Below are 26,138 nucleotides of genomic sequence, written 5' to 3'. Positions count from 1 at the left end.
GTACATGGAGATGGTTTAATTGAACAGTGATAGGCCAATCAAAGCTGAACGTGTGTGCCAGGCTTAAAGGATACCAGAGCCAAAATATATGGGTGAAATGGCGGGAGCTGGCATGTATGGTGAGCCGTCCTGATGTCCACTGATCCCCTGTTCTCCTTCCTGCCCACCGATTCTCTTAATTGCCCTCTTGCATCCTCTTCTGGGTTGCTGAAGTCGGGCATCACTGCGCCTGCATTGGCTGTGCACGTCCTATAGCACGTGGCCGGAGGCGCTCTGTAATAATTTCTCCTATATATTTTGTCTCTGGTACTCTTTAAGAAACAAATATATTTGTAGCTATCTTCTGAGGTCTTTTCTAAACATTTTTCACAAAGATTACGTGAAAATCGGTCATTGATCTTTCTATCTTGTGTGATGTGTGAATGGAGCTTTAGTGTTTTGCAAACATCAAATGCGCAGTTAGTACTTTGGCCAACTTATAAAAAATATATGTAACAAAAATGCAAGTTTCTAATGCCAATAAGCAAACATTTAAAACAGGGATACACACAATACAACACAGGCTTTGAAAACAATTACTGTATGATAGATTAGGAAATCCAGCAACTTTCTGACAAGTAAAGCAATAGATAATCTTAAGGTATATTCCCCAGTCTTACTATACTGTAGACATTAAATTCACACATTCACTTTAATTGGTGAAAAAACTGCTGAGAAGAAGCAAATATTTTACTGTGACAAGCATTTTTCAGAGGATCGTAAAGAACACATTTTTTAGCACCAGACGAGAAATGTCAATTTGTACCATGTGGTATTGTGGAGTTTGTTTAATTTGAGGGTATTTACATCCAAATTATGTGAACGGTGTAGGAATTACAACAACATTTGCAATATGTGCCCCCCATTGTTAAGGGAGCAAAAGTAACGGGACAATTAGTTTCTCAGCTGTTCCATGACCAGGTATGTTATTTCCTCATTATCACAATTACAATGAGCAGATAAAAGGTCCAGAGTTCATTTCAGGTGTGCTATTTTCATTTAGAATCTGTTGCTGTCAACTCTCAAGATGAGATCCAAAGAGCTGTCACTATCAGTGAAGCATTAGGCTGAAAAAAGATCCCATCAGAGATATTAAAAACATTAAGCATGGCCAAAACAACTGTTTAGAACATTCTTAAAAAAAAAGAAACCCACTGTTGAGCTCAGCAGTACCAAAAGACCATGTAAAACAACTAGGGTGGATGACACTTCACAACCATTGGTGAGCCTCAAAAACAGGAAGGCCAGATTAGAGTTTGCCAAACGACATCTAAAAAAGCCTTCACAGTTCTGGAACAACATCCTATGGACAGATGAGATCAGGATCAACTTGTACCAGAGTGATGGGAAGAGAACAGTGTGGAGAAGGAAAGGAACTGCTCATGATCCTAAGCATACCACCTAACCAGTGAAGCATGGTGGTAGTAGTGGCGTGGGCATGTATGGCTCCCAATGGAACTGGTTCTCTTGTATTTATTGATGATGTGACTGCTGACAAAAGCAGCAGGATGAAATCAGAAGTATTTTGGACAATATTAGCTGCTCATATTTAGCCAAATGCTTCAGAACTCATTGGGCGGCGCTTTGCAGTGCAGATGGACAATGACCCAAAGCATACTGTAAAAGCAACCAAAGAGTTTTTGAAGGGAAAAAAGTGGAATGTTATGCAATGGCCAAGTCAATCACCTGAACTGAATCCGATTGAGCGTGCATTTAACTTACTGAAGACAAAACTGAAGAGAAAATGCCCCAAGATCAAGCAGGAACTGAAGACAGTTGCAGTAGAGGCCTGGCAGAGCATCACCAGAGCATCACCAGGGATTAAACCCAGTGTCTGGTGATGTCTATGCGTTCCAGACTTCAGGCTGTAATTGACTGCGAAAGGATTTGCAACCAAGTATTAAAATGTGAAAGTTTGATTTATGAACGCATGAATGAAAAAGAAAACAGCCTGTGGGCCGCATGGAATTAATAACTGTAGAGGGCTTTGGGGGCCACCAGAAATGGCTTGGCGGGTCGCATTTGGCCCCAGGCTGTACTTTGGCCATGTCTGAGCTAAATAAAGCCAACGTATGGAGACATTACGTGTTTCTTCATCAGGCAATGTAGTACTAAGGCATAATTTAAGCTACCTTTAAATTCTGACACAACTTCAAGCACTCACAGCCAGCAATGTGCACAATGTGCTGGAGGGTGAACATCAGTGGGTGCGAGTGCTGAACTGGTTCCAAACTGACACAGTTTTAATCTACGTCCAGCAGGTGGTGCTGCCGCTCTGACTGGACATATATTCAACGTCCTGATGAATGGCTCTCCGTGATCACACGTCGTCCCCGCCTTTACTGTCGATCTCGCCACTCTGAACATGCCGCAATTTCCTCGTTCTGCCGTCTATAAGACAGCAGAGCTTTGTAAGCAGGTCAGAAGCCGCTTTCATTGGCTCCTGACTGCGTGATCACGGAGAGCCAATCACATTGGCTCCCATTGATAGACAGCCTCTATCAATAGAAAGCGGCTCCTGACCGGCTGCCAGCACTCTGCCGTCATAGAGATGGAGCAGCGTCGTGACTGGCAAGAGCGAAGGGTGTGTGCTGCGATTCGTCGGAAGGCGACGTTTTACCGTACCAGCAGCCTCTGGTCCTTAACCTCCTTGCCGGTTATCCCGAGCTCAGCTCGGGGTAACCTGCGTAGGAGGATTTCTCAGGCCCCGCTGGGGCCGATTTTCAAAATTTCTTTTTTCCTGCACGCAGCTAGCACTTTGCTAGCTGCGTGCAGTTTCCGATCGCCGCCGATTCGCAGCTACCCGCCGCGCCGCCCCCCCTCCAGACCCTTTGCGCAGCCTGGCCAATCAGTGCCAGGCAGCGCTGAGGGGTGGATCGGGATTCCCTCTGACGTCCCGACGTCCATAGCTATGGCTATTTCTATGCCCTTGTCTACATGGGTTCTGTCACCCCTTCTCGCAAACCTTGTGCAGAATCACACTGCTAGATTTTTGGGTATATTTTTGCTATTTTCTAACCATAATAACAGTATTGTATTTTGTGGACTAAACTGGCCTCAAATTCGAACCCAAGTGCATATGTCATTTACTAAGCAGATTAGGACGTTACATAGCCCCGTAGCCCCACAGGCACTCTGGCTTGCCTTTGTTTCTCTCTAGATCTACATATGGTTTATCATGAGATGCCATGTCTTGCATGGGTGGGGGGCCAAGGGGGCCTATCACACTGTCTCCCCCTTTATGCAGAGCAGTGTGCCAGTGCACGCCAGCGGTCCCTCTGCAAGACCCTGCTGTTTGTTATGTGACATTGTGGAGTAAAGCTGGTGCATGCTGCCATGCTGCAGAGTGAAGAGGAGGGGGCGGAGCCGCTATGACAAGTATGTGCACGCTGTGCTGCTCTCATTCTAGGAGTCACTGAGGCAGGCTGCACTTGGGGAAGGGGATATTTTTGTTAGTGGTGCCACACCCTAGTTACGTCCCTGATGCCTTGTTTCTTTTTTTGCAAACCTGGAACTGATCAAGTGACAAAAGCATGCTGACACTTCCGTTTAGCATTTTCTGTTAGGCAGTCACTGCAATATCTTGTGTTAATACATAACAGATAGATACACACATTCTAGAATACTGCTTGCTAAAATACATGCAGTGTATGAACCTGACCGGGAGAGAATGTCTATTTCTCAATAAACAAAGTTTCACATAAAAAAAAAGCAGAATGTTTACTTTTTTACGCATTTGTTGCTGGAATCACAAGTACGATTTTCAGTTTTCTTTTGTATGGCTAAATAATACATTAGTCTACTTTTTAGGCATTTTTCCAGTCGGCTCATCTTGTTTTGTATCTTATTGACCTTTACTCTATGCTGGTTTCCCAAATGAGCTATTTTAGTCTGAGAAAAGACTTGTAAATATTTAAATGAATGTGCAGATTCACCACCTGGGAGGACCGGCCAGCCTCCCCGGGTGTTTCAGAGAGCCGTGCTGCTGCTTCTTCCTTCCCTTCAAAGAGATAACAGAACAATGCAAAGCTCTATCTCCTATATGAATTAGAATTCCATTTATGCTATTTAAAGACCAATTTGCTGTACGTGTCCTCAGTAAATGTATTATGTATGCTCTTATATAACAAATATTCGTTTATCCTCTGTGCTGTTCTTAAAGGCACCTCTTTTTTCATTAACCCTACTTGTTGCTGATAAAGATAAATGTTATGCATTATTGAAAGTTCCATTAATTCACAATACATTTCTTTTATGATACATTTTACTGAGCCTCTTTGTGATATTGACATTGCTTTTACTGTGTAAACCAAATATTCAATGAGAAAATTGTTGCTTGTGTAACCCCCCAAACTGCTGTGTTGCTATTATGTCATATACTGCAACCAACCATTAAAGGGCATAATTCCTAAAAGACTGCAGAGAATTCTGGAAGAAGGGGTGGAGTTAGGAGAGGCTGCAGGGGACTGCTAGAAAGCTCTGGTTATAGAGTCCCATGGGCGGCTTTGCAGGAACTGTTTTTCAGGCCTAAATCTACAGGCTAAAAGTGGTGTTAAATTGGCAAGTGCACAACTGCCTTTCTGGCTGTGTCATTCACAAGTCATTTGAACTTATTAACACTGTTGTGAGACCATCCTGATAAGATCCCTGACTTGACCGACAAGTGTCCTTTAACCCATCTCTTTATCACTGGAGCCTGAACTTATTGAACGGTGGCAGCAAGGCATTAGGAGAAAGAGCTTTGAAAAACTCACTGGTAAAAAAGGCAGTACAGGGCAGTCACATTCATACACTTCTTTCACATGGGAGTGTGCACAGCGCAGCACCCTATAAGGCAGTTGCCGCTCCAGGCCACTGCCTAGAGTGGACGTGCCAAGAAACGGCTTTGAGCTCTAAGTCTGTCAGGAACAGGTGTGGAAAACAAAAAGCAAAGAGAAATTAGTGCTCCAATGGTACCCCTCATTTATTGTTGCAGTCTCTAAAGTGGGATCATTAAAGCACACCTGAACGTGCTTAAAACTGTTGACATTTACCTACCTGGGGCTTCTTCCAGTCTCCCCCCCCTCCCCCTACACACATACATAGTTTATCAGGTACTTCAGTATCCGCTGGGTCCCCTCCATCCTGCAATACATTAGAGGCACACACTTTATATACACGTATTCGTTAAACCTATTTCTTATACTTAATAAGGTGTAAGGATGCATGTTTCCATGGTTCGTTTCTGTCCTTACTGTCTTTTCTTCCTTCTTTCTAGTTTCTCTTGGAGGTTAAATGGGTTCCTCTTCGCTTCTCCTTGGGTTCCCCTCTGTTCTCTTCATTCTTACTCTCTGCTTCTTTTTTCTTGCTCTTACTTTTACCTTTTTTCTCTTTTTCTCCTTCTGTTTTCTTTTCTTTTTCTTCTTCCCAACAGCATTTAAGCTGGTACAGACTTTTTTGTATGTTATGTCTGTATATTGAACAATGTGCTGATGTATCTTTAAAGAGTAACTGTCAGGCTGCAAAAGCTAATTTTTTAACCTCTATTCTCCTGTGTTAAACAATTTAGAAGGAAGCCAAAAAGGCAATACTGAAGTTAAAAATCTCTCTTACTGTGATGTGTGCTGAACAGCAAGGCTGTTATTCCCAAGCTCTGTAAGGAGGCCGGCAGGACTCATAACAGATACTGCAAAGCATTCTGGGGCTGCTTCTCCCCAGTGCACTATCTTAGATCATCCCCTTCATTTCCCTATCACGCCCTAAGGCTGCTTTCACTGAGAAGGTACAGGCTCATGTTACAGCATCTTCTAACAGCAGCAGCCTAAACTCACAGCACTGAAAAATCACAGGGCACATGTTCCGTTAGAGTATACTGCATGAGTCCGCTATTGTTCCTAGCCACATGGCTAATTAATATTCACTGCACAGTAGTGTTGTCCATTAGGATCTTTTTTGTGAGTGGAATCATCAGGAAGCAGGGAGGATATGACATCACAATTGGTTTCATAGGAGACAGACAAACATGGAACCTGCCATGAGCTGACAGGAGCATCATTCTCTGCAAATCCTATATAAAATTCTGTGAAATTCAAACGTGGACAGTGAAATTCATATGTAATGTAAGTAGAGCCAATATTTAGCTACTGATATATGTGTTTTTTTTCTCTGAGACCCTATACCTAACAGCTCCTCTTTAAAGAGAACCCGTACTGAGTAAAAATATTTAAAATAAACACATGAGGTAACTTCAAATGAACATTACATAGTTACCTTGCCATCAGTTTCTCTCAGAAGTTCACCATTTTCTTCTGACAATAATCCCTTCCAGTTCTGACATTATTTTGTCAGATCTAAAACAAATCAGTTGCTGTCAGTAAAATATCAGTTGCTGTCAGTTATAGCTGAGAGGAAAACTGAGGTACCAGGTAATGTCCATGTTTCCCTATGGCTCAAGTGGGTGATGTTACAGTTTAACTGTGTGCTGACCAGAAAGCTGTTATAGGTAATGGCCATTTTCAAAATGGAGGACGGAAAATTCCCTTGATCACAATGAACAAAAAGGACGCGGGACAAGAGAAAGACACTGAGGAGTAGACTACATGGAAGGTAAGTATGACTTGTGTATGCTTATTTTGACTTTTAATTTTCAGTTCAGGTTTTCTTTAAGCTAATTTCATTGAGGACGGTTTCCCCTGTATTACTGCTGCTGTGTTTTTTCTCTATAATATTTAATAAATATAGCTTTAACACATTGTAAGGATGCATAAAGCCCATTGCTCATGCTATATTTTTACTGAGCTTTGGCTCGTGTTCTGTGATACTCTTCTTTGCTTATTTTATTCTATTAGACCAAGTTGGTCTGTTGGGGAATAAGTTTACAACTTTACTGGCCTCTGCATGATATTAGTAGGCAGGTTGCCACTGGAGATACCTCTCTTGCATTAACTAGCAATCAGGCTCACTACACTTGTATTTCTGCTATCAATTCATCACAACAAAAACATAAATGATGACATAGCTATAGAGCCAAGGGAGACCAGTGCAAATTGTACACTCCCCACTCCTAGGTGCCACAAAGGGGCCATAACGGCTGCACGTATTAAAGTGGGTGGCATGATGGAAGCAACTATACAGTGTAAAGGATCCTAAAAGAATTTACTATATCAGTGGATGAAAGCTAACAATTACTATAATTACCAAAAGGAAAAATTGCCTGATGAAGGGGGTGAATGGTTCCTTGCTTTGGGCTCAATTATGATCTGAAATTACCTTGATATATTTAGTCTGGTCTCAGCTGGTCGAAGATACACAGAGAATCATGTTTTTATGGGCATGTTTAGATTTTAGTCGAGTGTAGGTGTATGATGGTGCAAGTTGTGTGTCATTTATGATCACTCCACCGACACTCAACCCTTATAGAGGCTGTGATTGTGGTACACCAGAAAAGCATGCATTGTTTATGAGGTATCAGAATCATCAATACATCAGTAAATTCTTTTTTTTTTTCAGAAAAGTCCTGAAGGAAATAGCCGTTGGCGAATTAAAACCAAATGAAACTGTTCAAGCTAATCTGGAAGCACAACTACTGTCAAAGTTGGACCACCCTGCCATTGTCAAGTTTCATGCAAGTTTTCTGGAAAATGCAAGCTTCTGCATCATCACTGAGTTTTGTGAGGTGAGCAAAAGTGGTGCTGACCCAGGAGAGAACTTTGCTTGTGTTGTTATTGTCCATAGAAATTAGGCAGTCCCTGCAGAATCCAGTGTTATCAAGGTTGGAAGATGGTTGGGATATCTGTAGATAAGAACAGAGGTGCCCACTACAGATAAAATATTTAAAAAAAAAGTTTAAAAAGAATTTAAGTGCTGGCATACCTTCAAAAATACAAGAGTTTGCAGACTTATTACAGGTAGCACAATTGACAATGTGTTTCAGGGTATACTCACCACTTCCTCAGGTCAATTATATATGTCTTTCATAGAATCCATATGAGCAGGTAAAGGTGCTTGTAGCTTGGATAACTTCTGTGAAAGGTACAAATATTTGACCTAAGGAAGCAGTGTGTATACCGTAAGCACATTGTCTATAGTGCTACCTATGATAAAACTTTGAACTCCAAACAGCTGTCTTCTTGAAACCATCACTTACCATATTTTTAAACTGGTTTAAACATTTCATTTGTATTGGGTAGCTATTCTTATTTAAAAGTTAGTCACTCCTTTTGGGGGTTGCTTTTCTATAGTAGTTTTAAATTAAATGATCTGTTTTGGAGAGCAACCACCTACTATAATTAAGGCTAAGTGAGGATGTTACTTCCCCACATGCAATTACAGTGGCTGCTTTAAGGAGCAGCCCAGGCTTGTGAGTATTCATTTACTATAAATACACCTTACACACTACTTACCTACAACGTGCTACACTAGATTGGACTCTCATGTATTGCTGTAGTACTGGGAGCTGGTATGATTAGCTTGTGAAGAATGATGAGGAATTAGTTTAAGGACTTGTAATGATTTGCTCAGCTGTATGCACGGGCAGACAGTTGTTTGACCATTCTTTAGGTCTGAATGCTACAGGTCTCTGGAAAAGAGACCTGTATTCGCTTTGCAAGTTTCAGAGTTGCTCTGCTGAGGAATTTGCATACACTTGTCATGCAAATTGCCTAGCTGCCTCCTTTCATGGCTTGCAGTATAAATACCTTTTGCTCCCAGAATCCCTTGCTGGTCATGATGGTTTGTTCCTGCTTAACTCTCCTGGAGTGTCAGCCTTGCTATTGTTTGCTAAAGATTATCTTAGAGTATTCCTGGGGACTGCACTAGGCACCCCTTCTAGTGCAGTCAGGTTGTATTATCTGTATTGCCTTGTTCTGTCTCTCTGTCTCGATTGTCTTGTCACCAGCGGTGGTTGACAGGAAATCGTTCTGTCTGTCTGGGAGTGTAGGCCAGAGCTGCGGTTGCTACTGGCTGCTCCATCTGTCTGGATTGCATTCGCCCTAGTGGTAGTGGCAGTGCTTCCTTCTGTATTCTGCCTTAGGGGTGTTAGCCAGCATAGCGGTTGCTACTGGTAGCCCCATCTGTCTGTCGTGTCTGGTATGAACGCTTGCTGTAGGCTCGGTGAGGCAACCGTTTAGCAAGCATTCGCGTTCTCTATTTCATGTTTGTGTTTCATTGGTTAGTTAGGGTGGCACGCTTATCACTGGGCGCCTAACGCGCGGTGATCGTACTTAAACGCGTTCGCTGTTGCGAATGAGTGCGGTGTTCGCGTTTAGCTAGCGTTTGTTATTTTCCTTGATGGTCTGATTGTTGTTGCTTGCTGTGCTCTTCCTCTACACTTGTGCTCAGTCTAGTTCGGTCTTGTGTCACTTTTAGCAATCGCTACTCTTGCGATTGCGTTCATACTTGGTTTCTGCTGTTGTGTGTTTCACCATCGCCGGGTGGCGACTAGATTGGTGGACATACATACATTCTATATCTGTGCTCTTTCGGTCTTGTGTCGCTGTTAGCAATCGCCACTCTTGCGATTGCGTTCCCACTTGGTTTTCGGTAGTTGTGTGTTCACCGTCGCTGGGTGGCTACTTGATTGGTGAACACACATACATTCTGTCTCTGTGCTCTCTCTCTCTTGAGGGGCTATCTTGCCCTGCATTGCTTCAACTCGTACAATTCCCATCTGGCATCTGTGGCCATGCAGAGGCTGTGTTCATCTGCACTCCACAGCTCCATCTGCCGGTGGGAATCTCCCTCTACAGGTGCATTGCACCCAAGCTGGGTTCTATCAAATTATACGCTTGTGGAGGATTTCCGCAGTATCAGTGCGCATTCTGTGCACTGACCACGGAGATAATTCCACATTCGTTACAGGACTCCATCAGAACCTTTGCCTAAGTTGTGCAACCATTATTTACCATTTTTCTCTGCACTCTAGATATCTATATATGCAAGGATAACTTGCAAAAATCTGTTCTTCTGCTGTGTTCCTGCACTGAAGCACTATTTGTTGTTAAAGTGACAAAAATGACTGGTGCTCATTTTTGTCGAAGTCAAAGATTGTTTTCGATCCAACCACTAGCAAAAAAATATGGGCGAAGATCGTTTTAAGTTTAATGGTACTGTAATAATACTGAGGCCTTATATGTTATTTTTACCTTTAACCCCCCTGGCAGTATAAAAAATTCCGCCAGGAGGGAGCGCAGCAGTTTTTAAAAAAAAATGTTTTCTTATATCATGTAGCGAGCCCAGGGCTCGCTACATGATAGCCGCTGCTCAGCGGCATCCCCCCGCCCGCTTCGATCGCCTTCGGCGATCTCCGATCAGGAAATCCCGTTCAAAGAACAGGATTTCCTGGAGGGCTTCCCCCGTCGCCATGGCGACGGGGCGGGATGACGTCACCGACGTCGGGACGTCATTGGGAGTCCCGAACCACCCCTCAGCGCTGCCTGGCACTGATTGGCCAGGCAGCGCACATGGTCTGGGGGGGGGGGGGGGCGCGCGGCGCGACGGATAGCGGCGATCGAGCACGGGGCGGTGGCGATCGATGTGCTGACGCAGCTAGCAAAGTTCTAGCTGCGTCCAGCAAAAAAAAATTAAACAAATCGGCCCAGTAGGGCCGGAGAAAACCTCCTGCGCGGCTTACCCCAAACTACGTTCGAGGTTACCGCCAAGGAGGTTAATGCAAGTGTAACTAAAATGTATTTCCTCCCAATTACCTGTTCCTGAAACAACTGTTGAGGTGTTTTTTTCACTGTTGACTTTGTTTCTGATTTAGGATCTAGCTGCACTTTTTTTTAAGCAGCATGTAATTCACATGTTGACATACAGTATGCATGTATTAATATATTTTCCTGTGCACAGCTGGATATTTTAGACATGTTGTCTTAGCCAAATGTATATTATTTGATGACCACAACTATTCATTTCCAGATATTTCCCTACCTCTGCAGATCATGCCCTCCTCCATTGGTGTTCATTTCATGCATCTTTGATAGAATGGTTCAAATATATAGCAGGACTAATAATAGGCCCCCATACAATACTATGTTTCCATAAAGTGGGTATTTTCATTACAATAGTTATATCCCCACAGAGGTTAATTATTCTGTAACATGCATAGTGTGCTTGCATAGGGTTTAAAATGCAAATTGTCCACCCTGGAGCAGGCAGAACAAGTAGAGCAAAGCGGATGGGAAATCATAACAATAATAACCGACCTTCTCAGCTTTTGTGGTGTTTGTTTTTATATAGGTAGACTGACATTCTTCATAAGAAATAGTACCAAAGGTAAAGCTAGTCCTGTTTGATTGGTCTTTCTAGCATAAATGTGAGCTATTTGCATCAGGAGATGTTCCCGTCATTGTACTGCTGTATTAATGATGCGCTTCAACTACAGTATACTTGTATATAACTAGAAAAGATCATAAATCCTTCACAAGCAGAATCTGTGCCTTGCCTGTTTTCCTGCAAACATGCACAGAGATTTATTTTTTTTAATTATTTACATACATAAAATGATGAGTCCCAGGGAGTGAGTTTATATACCGAAGAAGCTGACATCTAAGATTAATGGCATCCTATGAGACCTTCGCCAAGATTGCTAGTGGACTACATGGTCAAGCTGTTTTATGATGATATTTAATAGACCAACAGGCTCATTCATTTATAAACCTGCAATGCTTTTTTTACATGAGAAATATTTCAGCCATTTTTGGTTTTGGGAAGAATTATGGCAAGAGTGAGAAGATAGTCATTGTTCTTTTAATCCTGTTCCCTGATGTGTATGGGGTGGAATATTTTTTTTCTTACAGCCACAAATAAAGAACAAGTAAATGCAAAGGAATGTAGAATGTAACATCTTAGGTATATAGGTCAGAGCAGCCAGAATTTTGATGGGACCTAAAGAAAGAAAAGAGTTAGAAAACGTCCTGCCACTTTCCAGACATGTCAGGCTTTATGCTGTGAGTTATCAGCTAAAAGACTTGTATATTAGATACCAGATAACTTTCTGCCCTTATCTGCAAAAGCATTACCCTGGATGTACACATCTCACTCTCACTTTCTTAAAGGGGCAGAACAGCGAAAAACTGTAAAATTTAAAATATGTGCAAACATATACAAATAAGAAGTACATTTTTTTCCAGAGTAAAATGAGCCATAAATTACTTTTCTCCTATGTTGCTGTCACTTACAGTAGGTTGTAGAAATCTGACAGAAGTGACAGGTTTTGGACTAGTCCATCTCTTTATAGCTGATTCTCAGGGATATATTTATTTTCAAAAGCACTTAGTGAATTGCAGTTGCTCTGTCCAACTGCCAAAAAACTGTGTAGGGAGCAGGGAAGCTGGCCAGCATCATTGTTTAAACCCTTTTTAGGGAATATCTTTATAAAGAATAAAAGCCTTGCTGAGAATCTCCTATGAAGAGATGGACTAGGCCAAAACCTGTCACTTCTGTCAGATTTCTACTGCCTACTGTAAGTGACAGCAACATAGGAGAAAATTAATTTATGGCTCATTTTAGGCTGGAAGAAACGTACTTCTTATTTGTATATGTTTGCACATATTTTAAAATTTACAGTTTTTCGCTGTAGTGCCCTTTAAAAAACTTGAGTCGTGTATAAAACTGGGACATTTATACCATATATGAGGTATCACTTGTAAAGAAATCTTCACCTCTAGAAATGAAAGATCATGGAAGAAGTACATTTAAATGTGTATTTAGTGTGCATACCATAGTCATAGTTTCTAAGGAGGAAGTCAAATACCCTGCTAGTATATTTTAGGAAGTGGGAGGAACTTGATAGAATTTCACACAACTAGAAGGATGATACAGTATACTGTACAAACATCTTGCAAACAATATTGAGGCTCACAATCAAGCCTAAGACTTTAGCACTGCAAGGCAGGAATGCTAACCACTATGCCACTGTCTTGCCCATACACTCCATCAAGCACCCCACATTGAACCTCCCCCTTCTGCATGTAATTTAACCTGATAGTCTAGTGGTCCCCCCTCCCTTTATCATATTTACTGGATCCCATTGGTCTAGTGGTCCCCACACTTATATACATTTCCCTGGAAGTCTATTGCCCCCCCCCCACCCTTATAACTTTCCTGGGTTGTTGTCCTTGGCTTCTCCCTCGCCTGTATCATATTCCCTGCACCCTGATAGTCTACTTGCCCCCTTATATACATTTTACATGTAGTCTAGTGGTCTTCCTGTATTGATTTCTCTGGTAGTCTAGTGCAACCCGCTGTATACTTTCTCCTGGTGGTCAAGTGGTCTCCCCTCTCACTTATCATATTTTCTGGACCCTGGTGACCTACTGATACCCTATATAGCTTTCTCTGGGGGTCTGGGAGTCTAATGGCCCCTCTCCCACTCCAGGTATCCCTGGACCTCGGTGGTCTAGTGGTCCCCACTCTTTTATATTCATTTCCCTGATAGTCTAGTAGTTCCTTAATAAAGCTTTCCAAGGTAGTCTAAAGGTCCCATTTTCCTTTACCATGTTCCCCGGACTCTGGTGTCTATTGGACCCATTTCTTAACTACATTTCCCTAGTAGTCTAGTGGTCCTCCTATATAGCTTACCCTGGTGGTCTAGTGGTCCCCCTATATAGCTTTTCTTGGTGGTCTAATGCCCCCCGCCTCTTATCGTATTCCTTTAAACCAGGTGATCTAGCAGTCCCCCCTCTAACTTATCATATCCTAGTCCTTTTATTAGCCACTTTTTTAGGTACACCCTGCAAGTACCCAACTGAACCCCCTTTTGCCTTCAGACCTGGCGTACTTATTTGCAGCATAGATTCAACAAGGTATTGGAAACATCCCTCATTGATTTTGGTCCATATTGACATGGTAGCATCAAGCAGTTACTATGGATTTTATAGCTACACATCCATGAAGCAAATCTCCCGTTCCACCACAACCAAAGTGCTCTATTTGATTCAGATCTGGTGACTGTGGGGGATATTAGCGTACGGTGAAGTCAATGTCATGTTCAAGAAACCAGTTTGAGATTATGTGAGCTTTGTAATGTGTAATATCCAGCTGTAGACATCAGAAGACGAATACGCTGTGATCACAAAGGGATGGACATGGCAAACAACAATACTAAAGTAGACTATGGCATTTGCTCAGTTGGTACCAAAGGGCCCAAAGTGTGCCAAGAAATTGTCCCCTACACTATTACATCAACATCAGAAGCCTTATTAATCTATGCATTTATGTTGTTTACACCAAATTCTTACCCTACCATCTGATGTTGCAGTAGAAACTCAGACTTGTCAGACCAGGCAACGTTTTTCCAATTTTGAATTACACAATTTTTGTGAGTCTGAGCAAATTGTAGCCTCAGTTTACTGTTCTTGGCTTACAGCAAGTGGCTCCCTGTGTGGTCTTCTGCAGCTGATTTGCTTTGCCGGCAATTGAAATGGTATACTTAGGAAAGTGTGGAAAGTGCCCTGTGTAGAATTCTTGCGCAGACATTGCAAACCAAATGTTAAGTAATGGAATCTAGCCTCCTCCCTACTCACTCTTAAAATATTTAAAATAATTCTACATTATTGTATCAAATGTAAAGTATTTATTTTACATAATTTAGTCATGCATTGGATTGAATATATCAAAGCCATGACTCTTTTTCCTGTAGTGTTATGTAAACTCTAATTTGAATACAGAGAAAGTTAATTAAAATCTGTTCATGTCTACCAATCCCCCATATCGGTTTACTGAAACAGAATCTTCTTTGTATTTAGATGAGATTGTACAATAAATCCCTGTTTGCTTTAGACTTAAAGTGGAACCCCATGCAGAAATACTATTTTACCTATGAAATGTGGGTGTTCTCTAAATTACAACAAAAGTCCCAAAATGTTAGCACTAGAAACAAAAATCTTATAAAGCGCCAAATATATAAAACAGTTAAATTTGAAAATGGCATGCAAGTATAAGGAATTACCACCTGATGATTAACTGCTGAATAGTAAACATGATTTGTTAAGCACCAACAACAAGTTTCATGGGTAAGGCTGGCCATACTCTACTTTTGTTCAACATTACAATCCATATTATGATCAATTATTTTCCAAATCACTAAATATTCACTCTGTCGATATCTCTCAATCTTTTTTAGCCCTTAATATTGATTGTAATATTGATCATAGATTGTAATATCAATTGAAAATAAAATCAAGTGATAATTGAAAAGTGTATGGCTAGCTTAACTGCACTCCAAGTGACTCCATCAAGTAAAATGCTGCAAAGCTGGGCACAGAGCATGTTTTTACCAGATGAAGTGGGTTTACTCACGAATTGCACTGTTTCTGCTCACTAAATCTGTTTCCATCCATTGGTTGTTCACTTTCTGCAATTGCTTAGTTATAGTCAGTTTACTGGTTGTGCATTTGTAGTGTCGACCACCTTGCATTCTCTGAGAGACTTGTTTAACTGAGCAGGATTGATCTCTGCCTTCTTACGTAGTGCTGGCCTTTGAGGTGGCCCTGCTTTGTGAGTATTTATTACTATTGTGAAACTTTTTCCTATCAATGTCTACTCTTAGTGGCCCCCACTATTACTTATTGGGGTTCATGCACATAACAGCGGTAATACTTGCATGCACACATGCATACATACATGCAAAAAGGGCGCCTGGAAAAAAGGGCACAGGGAAATAGACACAATTATAAGTTTTTATGTGAAACAATATTTTTTTTTCTATATTATAATTTAAGATTAACCACTTTCCGACCGCGTCACGCCGATAGGCGTGGCCGCGGCGGCAGCCCCAGGACCGCCTAACGCCGATTGGCGTAAAGTCCTGGGGCTGTAACTTGCATGAGATCGCGCGCCCGCTGCGCGCGCATCTCATGCTCGGAGGGTGGAGCTCCGCCCCCTCTTCAGTCTCCGAGCGGCTATTGCCGCTCGGGAGACTGTTAGACGGCGATCACGCCGTCTATTTACACTGTGCAGCGCTGAGATCAGCAGCAGCGCTGCACTGGGGACAGCCGTGCGACACGGCTGTCCTCCTGGGGGACAAGAGAGCGATCGGCTCTCATAGGCAGAAGCCTATGACAGCCGATCGCCGTAATTGGCTGGCTGCGGGGAGGGAGGGAGGGAGAGGGTTTAAAGAAACAGGGATTTTTTAAAAACAAAAACAAACAATAATATTTATTATGAAAAAAACAAACATGGGGGGAGCGATCAGACCCCACCAGCAGAGAGCTCTGTTAGTGGGGAGAAAAGGGGGGGGATCACTTGTGTGCAGTGTTGTGCGGCCCTGCAGCTTGGCCTTAAAGCTGCAGTGGCCAATTTTACTGAAAAAGGCCTGGTCACTAGGGGGGTTTAGCCCTGCAGTCCTCAAGAGGTTAAGTGCTAAATACGTTGAATTAATGTTAATGCAAACACAAAATACCGTCTATAATAAAAAACAATATCTAGACTTATATTAAGCGTAGCAATAAAATTGTAGATACTGTATTACAGATATTCTATTGCAACTATACCGTACTCTCACACAGAACCCTCCCTGTATATATTTCTAACCCCAAGAACACCCTGGTGGTGCCTAACCCTAAAAACCCCCTGGTGGTATTAAGCGTAGTAATAAAATTGTAGATATTACAGATATTTTACTGCAACTATACCTAACTGTACTCTCACACAGAACCCTCCCTGTACCTATCCCTAACCCCTAGACCCCCCCAGGTGGTGCCTAACCCCCCCAGTGGTGCCTAACCCTAAACCTCCCTGGTGGTGCCTAACCCTTACCACCCCCCAGTGGTGCCTAACCCTAACCACCCTCCCTGGTGGTGCCTAACCCTATCCACCCCCTCTGGTGGTGCCTAACCCTAACCACCCCCGTGGTGGTGCCTAACCCTAACCACCCACCCTGGTTGTGCCTAACCCTAACCATCCCCTCTGGTGGTGCCTAACCCTAACCACCCCCTAGTGATGCCTAACCCTAACCACTCCCACTGCATATAATATATTTGATAACGTATAATACTTCACTACACATAACAGAATAGAATAGAATAGAAAAAGTTATATATTTGTAATAGAATAAATAGCCTTACAATCACATACTCATTAAAAATGTTAAGAATAGAAAAAGTTATATATTTGTAATAGAATAAATTGCCTTACAATCACGTATGCATTAAAAATCTTAAAATAACGTTAATATTAAAAGTGATATATTAGTAAGATAATAAATCTGAAAACTATAATTTATGCATTATACAGTGGTTTGCAAAAGTATTCGGCCCCCTTGAAGTTTTCATTCCACTTCTCACATGTACACCACTTTGTGTTGGTCTTTCACGTGGAATTCCAATAAAATTGATTCATGTTTGTGGCAGTAATGTGACAAAATGTGGAACACTTCAAGGGGGCCGAATACTTTTGCAAACCACTGTAATTCTCAAAACAAGGTTAATACAAAAGCAATATATTTGTAACACCTGTACAATAAGCTTGAAAATGAAAATGTATGCATTATACTTCTGAAAACGAATTTTAAAACAATAAAATAAGTGAAAACGAAAATTTACTCATTATACTTCTGACAACGAATTTTAAAAACGATAAAATAAGTTAAACCGAAATTCAAAACGAATTTGTAAACAATATTTGTCACAAGCCTTTTTCTGTAAATGAAAAGTTTAGTTTTCGCGGTAACCACTATTTATTGGGCACCCTAATTTCTTCTCTGGTGCCCAATAGCCTATATGTTCCATTGCAGCCTATGGTGTGCCCTTTTTGTCCATTAGCCATATGCGCAGGGCCGGGCCGAGGCAGAGGCAAGAGAGGCTCCAGCCTCAGGGCGCGGCCTAGGAGGGGGCGCACAACTCACTCAGCTATCATTCCCCTATTGTGTTTGAAGCCGAGAGAAATAAGGAAAGGGAATATGTCAGTGATTGAAAGCCAGATAAATAGAGATCAAGGTGTTGGGGGAGTTGGGGCCTTGGGGTACCTCTTAGTCTAATAGTAATCAGTGTGTGATGGCTGGGGTGGGAGGGATGGAGGGGTGTATATTGGTGTCTCAGCCTTGGGTGCTGGAGGACCTTGTCTCGGCTCTGCATATGCGCCATTTTTTCCTGTTTCCTGCACACATAGCGCATGGCAATATTACACTTACTTCTGCCTGCAGTACCGCGACTTAGGCTGAGAATGATTTGGGGTACTTGAGGAGATCGATCATTGCTATGATAAAGCGCATTACTAATGTTAATGCTTATAAGTAACGCGTGTTACCATAGCAATAGTTGCTGTACTTGGATACTGCAAAGTGAACTAATAGTGTAACTTGTAGCAGTACTGCAGACAGAAGCAACACTGTGCGTTATGCGTGCATGGCAGTATTGCTGTGCGATATGCTTGCATGGCAGTATTGCTGTGCGCTATGCGTGCATGGCAGTATTACCGATGCTATGTGCATCAACCTCACTGTTCTTTTTGAATTTTTTTCTGGACTGCATCTACCTAAGGAGATCTTGGCCACGACTCCCTAATACTTCTACTGCCTACTGAGCGCACCCTAGTGGCTGCAGCTCTGGTGCTTTGAGTCCAACAGGAGAAAAGTGCAATATAAATATGCTGTGTCTTGTCTTGGGTGGTTTATGTGCATTTGTGGGAATATAGAGCGCACGCATCAGAGAGGGAGAGGAGGGAGAAGAGGTAGAAAAAGGCTTCCCTGATTACAGTGTTGACCACAACATGATGGCTATTGCCTCCTGTACATGAGTTAACTCTATGTAGGACCTCTGCAGTGCTTCCTCCTCATTAACCTCCTTAGCGGTACGCTTGACACTGTAACGGGCATGCTGCTCGCTCGCCTCAGGAGTCCCCCAGTATAAAACGAATAGATTGCATGCCTGCAAAAGGTTTACCTAGCACTAAGCTAGATAGTATTGGTGGCCAGAACCCCCCGATTGCTTCTGATCCCCCTCATCCAGCTGCTTATACATTACCCAGCCTGGCTCCAGCTATCAGCGCAGCCTCCTCACATAGCTCCGGTCTTCTCTATGGGGAGGATCGTGACTGTGCATGACGTCATGACATCTATCTGCGCCAATCGCTGGAGCCAGGCTTGGTAATGTATAAGCGGCTAGATCGGGGGGATCAGAACCAATCGGGGGGTTCTGTCCACCAATACTAGCTACACACACAATTTGCTCACTCCCTGCTAAAGCACTTTCCTACCTTTATTTGGTCAGCATGCGCCAGTCAGCCAATCAGGTGTACAGTCATACACTCTTTGCCTGCCATACCAAATCTAGCAGGAATTGCATAAATTAGCATTCAGGTGGGAGGCTTCGGTTGGACGTAATCGTAGATTACATCTTTTACAGGGGCGCCCCGTGTAGGCAGATCTCCCAAATGGCCCCCTCCCTCCCTAACTACTCACCTGTCAACGGCATCCTGGAAGCTGCAAAAAAGAAATTTAAAATCACAAACACTGGTTCGAACGACGGCCGGGGGCCCCAGTCTCTCTCACTGACTGGGGCCCCCAAACCACCATGCGATACCCAGAGGGAAGTGCGAGTGAGCCCTGGACGGTCTGGACCTCTCACAACCAGGGAATTCAACCCCACTGCCTCTAAACTGAATGCTAACTGCAACACACACAATTTGCTCACTCCGAGCTAAAGAACTTTTCTACCTTTATTTGGTCAGCAGGCGCCAGTCAGCTTCCAGGATGCGGTTGACAGGTGAGTGGTTAGGGAGAGGGCCGTGTGGGAGATCTGCCTACATGGGGCGCCCCTGTAACAGATGTAATCTACGATTGCGTCCAACCGAAGCCTCCCACCTGAATGCTAATTTATGGTATGACAGGCAAAGAGTGTATGACACTTGACTGGCGCCTGCTGACCAAATAAAGGTAGGAAAGTGCTTTAGCTGGGAGTGAGCAAATTGTGTGTGTTGCAGTTAGCTCGCACTTCCCTCTAGGTATCACATGGTGGATTGGGGGCCCCAGCCAGTGAGAGAGACTGGGGCCCCCGGCCGTCGTGCGAACCAGTGTTTGTGACAACAATACTAGCTAGCCTAATGCTAGCTAAACCTTTTGCAATCTATTAGTTTTATACTGGGGAACTCTGAAGCTGCAAACCTTCCTGAGCAGCGTACCACTCAGGAGGTTAAGGAAAAATTAGCTGATTGTTGTTGCAGGGAGAATAAAAATTGGGTGAACCTCCTCTGCAATTTTGGCCCGAAATTGGTCACATCGTTGATCGTATTTATGTAAATTAGGAGAACAAAAAACATATCCTCAATGGTGCACCACTACACCAATTATTCACCAGGATAAATACAAGGATAGATGCATAATATATTTAATATATCAAAACATGCAAAAAATTGATTTAGAAATCTTCAACGAGTCCACAAATCCACCTACCTTGGGCTTCCTTTAGCCCCTTGCAGCCGTCCTGTGCCCTTGTCATAGCTCTGGTGGCTCCCGGTCCCCTCTGGTGCAGATGCCGACCTCGCCAGGTTGGCATCTGCTTGTGTTTCACCATGCGGCTCACTGAGTCGCACTGACATCATCCGGACTTTACTGCGCACGCGCAGAACTACTCGCGCAGGCACAGTGAGCATCTTGGCTGGAGGGGACCCCGGGCCACCAGCGGGAAGCGAAGTTGCTGCGAGGGCACCGGACGGCTGGCAGGGGCTGGAGGAAGCCCCAGATAAGTGGATTTTTTAAAAAAATTTGATAGTGCTCAGATGTGTCCTTTAATAAGGCGACAACATTGACTTGTTTTGGGTAGACCTTTCTTCAGGCTGTCACGGTCACTTACCTGTCCAGATGAGGTGGCTGGTACACACTGATGCAGGCAGGCATTCTGGTGCATATCGTTGGGTCTTTTGTGCGGGCACCTGGTGGTGTGTACACTGGGTATTGTGTGTGACAGCAGCGGCATTGGCGCCATGGGACGCTAGTGTGAGGTTGTGAACATGCGCGCCCAAAGGGCCGACTGTTTGTGCATGTTTTATGGGTTCATGCCTGTGTTTGTCAGCGTGATTGCGTCTGGTTGTCCGCTTCATCACGTATGGGTGTGTGCGTCATTGCCTGCGTCTGTCCACGTCATCGTGTACACCTGATGCGTCATTGCTTGCGTACATATGCGTGTTCCTGCCAAACGCCCTATTTAAGTCTGGAGAATGCCATCATTCGATGCTGTAGTATTGCAGCTAGTTTGGTGTGTGTTCTTGTGCTTGATCCAAGTATCTGCGTGTTCCTAATTGATTCCATGTTACTGATCTTGGCCCAGCTGACTTCCCAACTTGTTACTGACCTCTGCTACGTAGGACTACCTGATTTGTTGCCTACCTCTGCCTGTCTGAGTACCTGATCTGCTGCCGCCCCCCTGCTTGTTCAAGGAGCTGATTCAGTACCGATTCCAGTCTGTCAAAGAAACCAAGTCATCAATTCTATACCATTACCAGCCTGGAAGCTGAGTCATTGCACCACTAGACTCAGTCCGTGGGAGCGCTTAGATTCCTTCCTGGTCACACGCTCAGGCATTATGCCATTGGTTCTGCTAGCGCTCCTGCCCCCTATTAGCTGTGGGGCCCTGTTCTCACTTCAGGGCACTCAGCTAGTAAGTTGCAAGAGTCGCTGTCCTCAGCACATCGGTCTTCAACTCGTAAGGTACGTTACACAGGCTTCGCAAACAATTGTGTATATCTGCAATGTATAGAGAGAAAAAGATGGAACAGCATCTGGAGATGGACAATAACTAAACCAGGGGTCACCACCTGCACTGTATAAAGAACAACAAATGGAACAGCATCTGGACAACAACTAAGCCAGGAATCACCTCTTCCAATATAGACAAACGCCGCACACAGGCAGGGCAGACCAGGGGAAGATGCCTGTGTGCGGCGTTTGCAACTCCTGGTTTAGTTATTGTCCAGATGTTGTTCTATATTTTGCTCTCTATACATTGCAGATGTACACAATTGTTTGCAAAGGCCTGAAGAAGGATCTAAGCTAAACAAGGTGACGTTGTCGCCTTATTAAACAATTGATCTAGTTATGTGATCAAATCGTTGATCGGGCATGCTTTTGGTTTCATCGATTTTGATTGCCTAATAATTAAAGAATTGGATGGTCTATCGGCCGCAAATCCATAGATACATGGCCACCTTTAGAGTATTAGAAGCAGAAGCTCAGCGGGACAGCCAGGCCAATTTGCATTGCTTAAAAAGAAATAAATATGGCAGCCTTAGCTCTTTCACTTCAGATTCCCTTTAAAGGGGAACTGCAGCCTAAACAAACACACTGCCATTAAGTTACATTAGTTATGTTAATTAAAATAGATAGGTAATATAATCTCTTACCCACCCTGTTTTAAAAGAACAGGGAAATGTTTGTGATTTCATGGGGACGGCCATCTTTTTCATGGGAGCAGCCATCTTTTTTGTTGAAAAGTGACACAGCATGAGACATAGTTCCAACTGTCTTGTGTCCTGAACACGCCTCTCAGCTGCCAGGGCCGGATTTCTACTTTTCAACACCCAAGGCCAGCTGTCATCAGCCGCCCCCCCCCCCCCCCCCCAAAAAAAAACCCAAACATCTAAATGAAGCCTGTACCTGTGTTTGATTATAGCGCACGGCAGGCTGTGTCAAATGTACTTTACTACAACATCCCCAAAAATATTAATTGGTCCACCCACAAAACTGCAAAACTGGTCTAACTATGACTATGGTAGGGATAAGATATTGAGATATTGAGCTCCTCTGAGGCCAGGTATGTTGGGACATGACTATGTACTCTGTAAGGTCCTGTAGAAGATGCCAGTGCAATACAAAGATATAATAATACTATGGTAGGACATAAGACTATTACTATGGTAGAATTAGATTGTGAGCTCCTGTGAGGACAGCCATTAACATGACTATGTACTCTGTAAAGTGCTTCAGATGTCAGTGCTATATAAATACATAATAATAATATGGTAGGACATTAGACTATGACTATGGTAGGATTAGACTGAGAGTTCCTCTGAGGACAGTCAGTGACATGACTATGTACTCTGTAAAGTGCTGCAGAACATGTCAGCATTAATAAATACAGTACAATGGCAAAAGATTATAGATAGTAAGTTGGGACAAAGCATGAAAAAGAGAAAAGATAGAAAAAGCCACATGGAGGGGGTTGACAAGGAAAGGAAGACAGTTAAGTGTGCATAGAGATGGTAAGAGAGATGGTGGGAGAGCTAGGCTAGAAGTAAGAGAGTGGGTGGGCAGTGCAATAGTACATCTATTATGTCAGCTGTAGTTATACAAGTGTATGCCATCTGTAAAAGTCCATGTGCACACAGTCACCATATCCATTTTGCCTTTGCAACATCACACACAGTACAAATAACAATGATTGCACCCTGTTCTTTTCCCCCAAACATTGCCTTGTCCCCTGTGAAGAAATTTCAGACAGCAGCAATGCAAGGCAGACAGAAGATTAGCAGCATGTCAGTGGCAGTGCACTCAGACTCACTCATGCCTAACATTCCTGACGTTGCCTGCAGAGTCCGTGCTGCACTGAAACAGAAAGGCTTGACTGAATACATATGACGACCACTGTGTAAAAATGCTACTTGTGATCAATGCAGGGTTACAGACACACTCAGCTAAGCCCTTATTCTCCCTTCCCCCTGGGCAGAGCTGGAAGCGCAGAGGCTCTTTCAAAATTTCTTCTCCGTGCTTGCTCTGTTTCCTCCTCCTGGCTCCTCCTCCAGCAGGACTGCTGGCTCTAAGTTCCTCCATACTACCACGATGCCAAGGGGAGGGGCAGAGAGCTGAGCAGCAGACCTGCCGAAGGAGGAAGGAAATAGAGCGTGCACTGAGAGTTAAAAAAAAGAGCCTCTGCACTGCCAGCGAGAAAAAGAATGCTCTCTCTGTTATCATAAAATCTTACCCTGCTGTAGAGCTGGAGCCGGAGGAAGGGCAGAGGCTCCACCATGATCGCTGCATGCTCTGAGTGAACCAACGGTGCCTTTCATCCCCTGCCGGCTGCCGCCACTTGTGTCACCAGAGTCACTAGTCACCAGACCCGGCCATTCAGCCTGCCAGCGGCCGCCTGCTGTTAGCCTACATTTACAAACAATGCGGGCAGATGAACCGGGTCTGGCTGCCTGCAATAGAGTGTGTTTACTGGCGAGAGGAAGTAAAGGAAGGTGCAGAGGAGACTGTAGTTGGCGGGCAGCATGAATAGCGCTGTCAGACGCTTTGATGTTGTTTACTCCTTATTTGAACTGCAAACAACTGCTCCCTAGCCGCCCTAAATATTGCTGTTATTCTGGCGCCCTAGGCCATGGCCTAGGGGCCTTGCCAGAAATCCGTCCCTGTCAGCTGCACGTGCTAGACTTCAAATCTCAAATTTAAAAAAAAACCAAAAGAACAATTAGCACCAAAACAGCAGAACGAAAACAACATCAGACATCCCATCATACTTTGCACAGCATCAGGGGAAAAATGCCCAGGCAATTTTATTCTGTGCAGCAAAAAATGAGGCTTGGGTAAGAAAAACAAAGTTCTGATGCTGTGAAACTGTTAAAGTAACACCAAGCCTTTTCAGTGCTGCTGAGTAGATTTTTAGTCAGGAGGTTCACTTTAATCTGGTAATTTTGAGGCTTTGTTCAGTTATCTACCTCGTTATATAGTACTAATGTTCCAAATAAAGTATAAACAGGCAGAAGGCAGACTTTTAATGAAGCAGGGACTTTACCTGTGCCCCCATATCAGCAGAGAATCGCCTGGAACAATGAAGAAATCCTCTAATGGGAGAAATGAAATGAGGAAACCATTGCGGATCTCCTTCCGAAAACACTAATTGTCAGGCTGTTAGACTGTTATGCCAGTAATTCTGCCTGTAATGTTCCTTTTGCCTTTGCTGGCACTGCACTGTCTCCATGATTGTTACTGATTGAAGAAACTAAGAGTTCACCAGATCGACATTAATGCCAGGCTAGTAATGTTGGCATTTTTTTTCCTTTAAAGAGGACCAGCAATGACAGCTTCCAAATGTCTTTCAGTACAGACTTCCTATAAAATCTGAGCTTACATCCGGCTTTGAATTCCTGCAATTATTGCAATTTTCCTAGTCCAGACCATGCCCCCTTAGCAAATTAACATTGACTCATATGAGATTGAATGATAATAGTTTTTATTAAAAAATAGATTTGTTGTGGAAGTAACAGTTAAAGGGAACCTGAAGCGAGAAGTATATGAAGGCTGCCATATTTATTTCCTTTTAAACAATTCAAGTTGCCTGGCAGTCCTGCTGATCTCTTTGGCTGTAGTAGAATCTGAATCACACACCTGAAACAAGCATGCAGCTAATCCTGTCAAATTTTTTGTCAGAAACATCTAATCTACATGCTAGTTAGGGGGCTGTGGCTAAAAGTATGAGAGGCAGAGGATCAGCAGGACGGGCATGCAAGTGGTATTGTTTAACCCAGGGCTGCCCAATGCGTCGATCGCGATCTACCAGTAGATCGCGAAGGACTGCTGAGTAGATCGCGTCGGCATTTTAAAATAGTACGCGAAGACGCTGACTATGCAGCGCCGGCGTACCGTCTGATTGTGCTGCTCTGCTGCCCTGTGCAGAGCAGCACAGAGCACACAGCCAATAGGGAGAGGCAAAGAGAGCGCCGCGTCATGCCCCCCTCCTTCCTCCCCAGCCCTCCCACTTCCTCTTTGTCCGCCGCTCTCCTCCTCATGTTGTCCGGAACCCCGTCGCTGACCCTGCATGCCTTGCAGCACTGACATCTGATTAGCGACAATCCGCAGTGGAGAGGAGAGCGGTGGGTAAGGACGTGTATACAGGAAGTGCTTTGCCTGTATACACGCCGTTACCCTCCGCTCTCCTCTCCACCACTGGTCACCGCTATCAGATGTCTCAGTGCTGCATGCTCCTCCGGGCATGCAGGGTGAGTGAAGGGGGGTGGAGGAGAGCAGCGGCTGGTGGAGGGAGGGGGCACCTATCTATATGACTGGGGCACCTATACCTAGCTATCTATATATGGGGGGCACCTACACGTGGCTATCTATATGTGAGGGGGAACCTATGCCTAGCTATCTATGTGGGGACCACCTATGCCTAGCAATCTATGTGGGGGACACC

At 43.7% G+C, this 26,138-nt stretch overlaps 1 protein-coding gene across 2 annotated transcripts in view; it reads left to right on the top strand.

The window, feature by feature from the left end:
• Positions 1-26,138, top strand: part of NEK11 (NIMA related kinase 11) — a 386,870-nt gene that overhangs the window by 114,798 nt on the left and 245,934 nt on the right. For both annotated transcript variants that reach the window (XR_011020552.1, XM_068234487.1), the window contains exon 3: positions 7,528-7,693. Coding sequence is in view for 1 of the 2 variants with exons in the window: in XM_068234487.1 (XP_068090588.1) it covers positions 7,528-7,693 (166 nt within the window). In the remaining variant the exon portion in view is untranslated. The remainder of the gene's footprint in view (positions 1-7,527; positions 7,694-26,138) is intronic.

This window comes from Hyperolius riggenbachi, chromosome 5, assembly GCF_040937935.1.
Source record: "Hyperolius riggenbachi isolate aHypRig1 chromosome 5, aHypRig1.pri, whole genome shotgun sequence".
In the NCBI taxonomy this organism is placed as follows: domain Eukaryota; kingdom Metazoa; phylum Chordata; class Amphibia; order Anura; family Hyperoliidae; genus Hyperolius; species Hyperolius riggenbachi.
The sequence above is the reverse complement of the archived record's forward strand: the minus strand, read 5'-3'. Positions and strand labels throughout refer to the sequence as shown.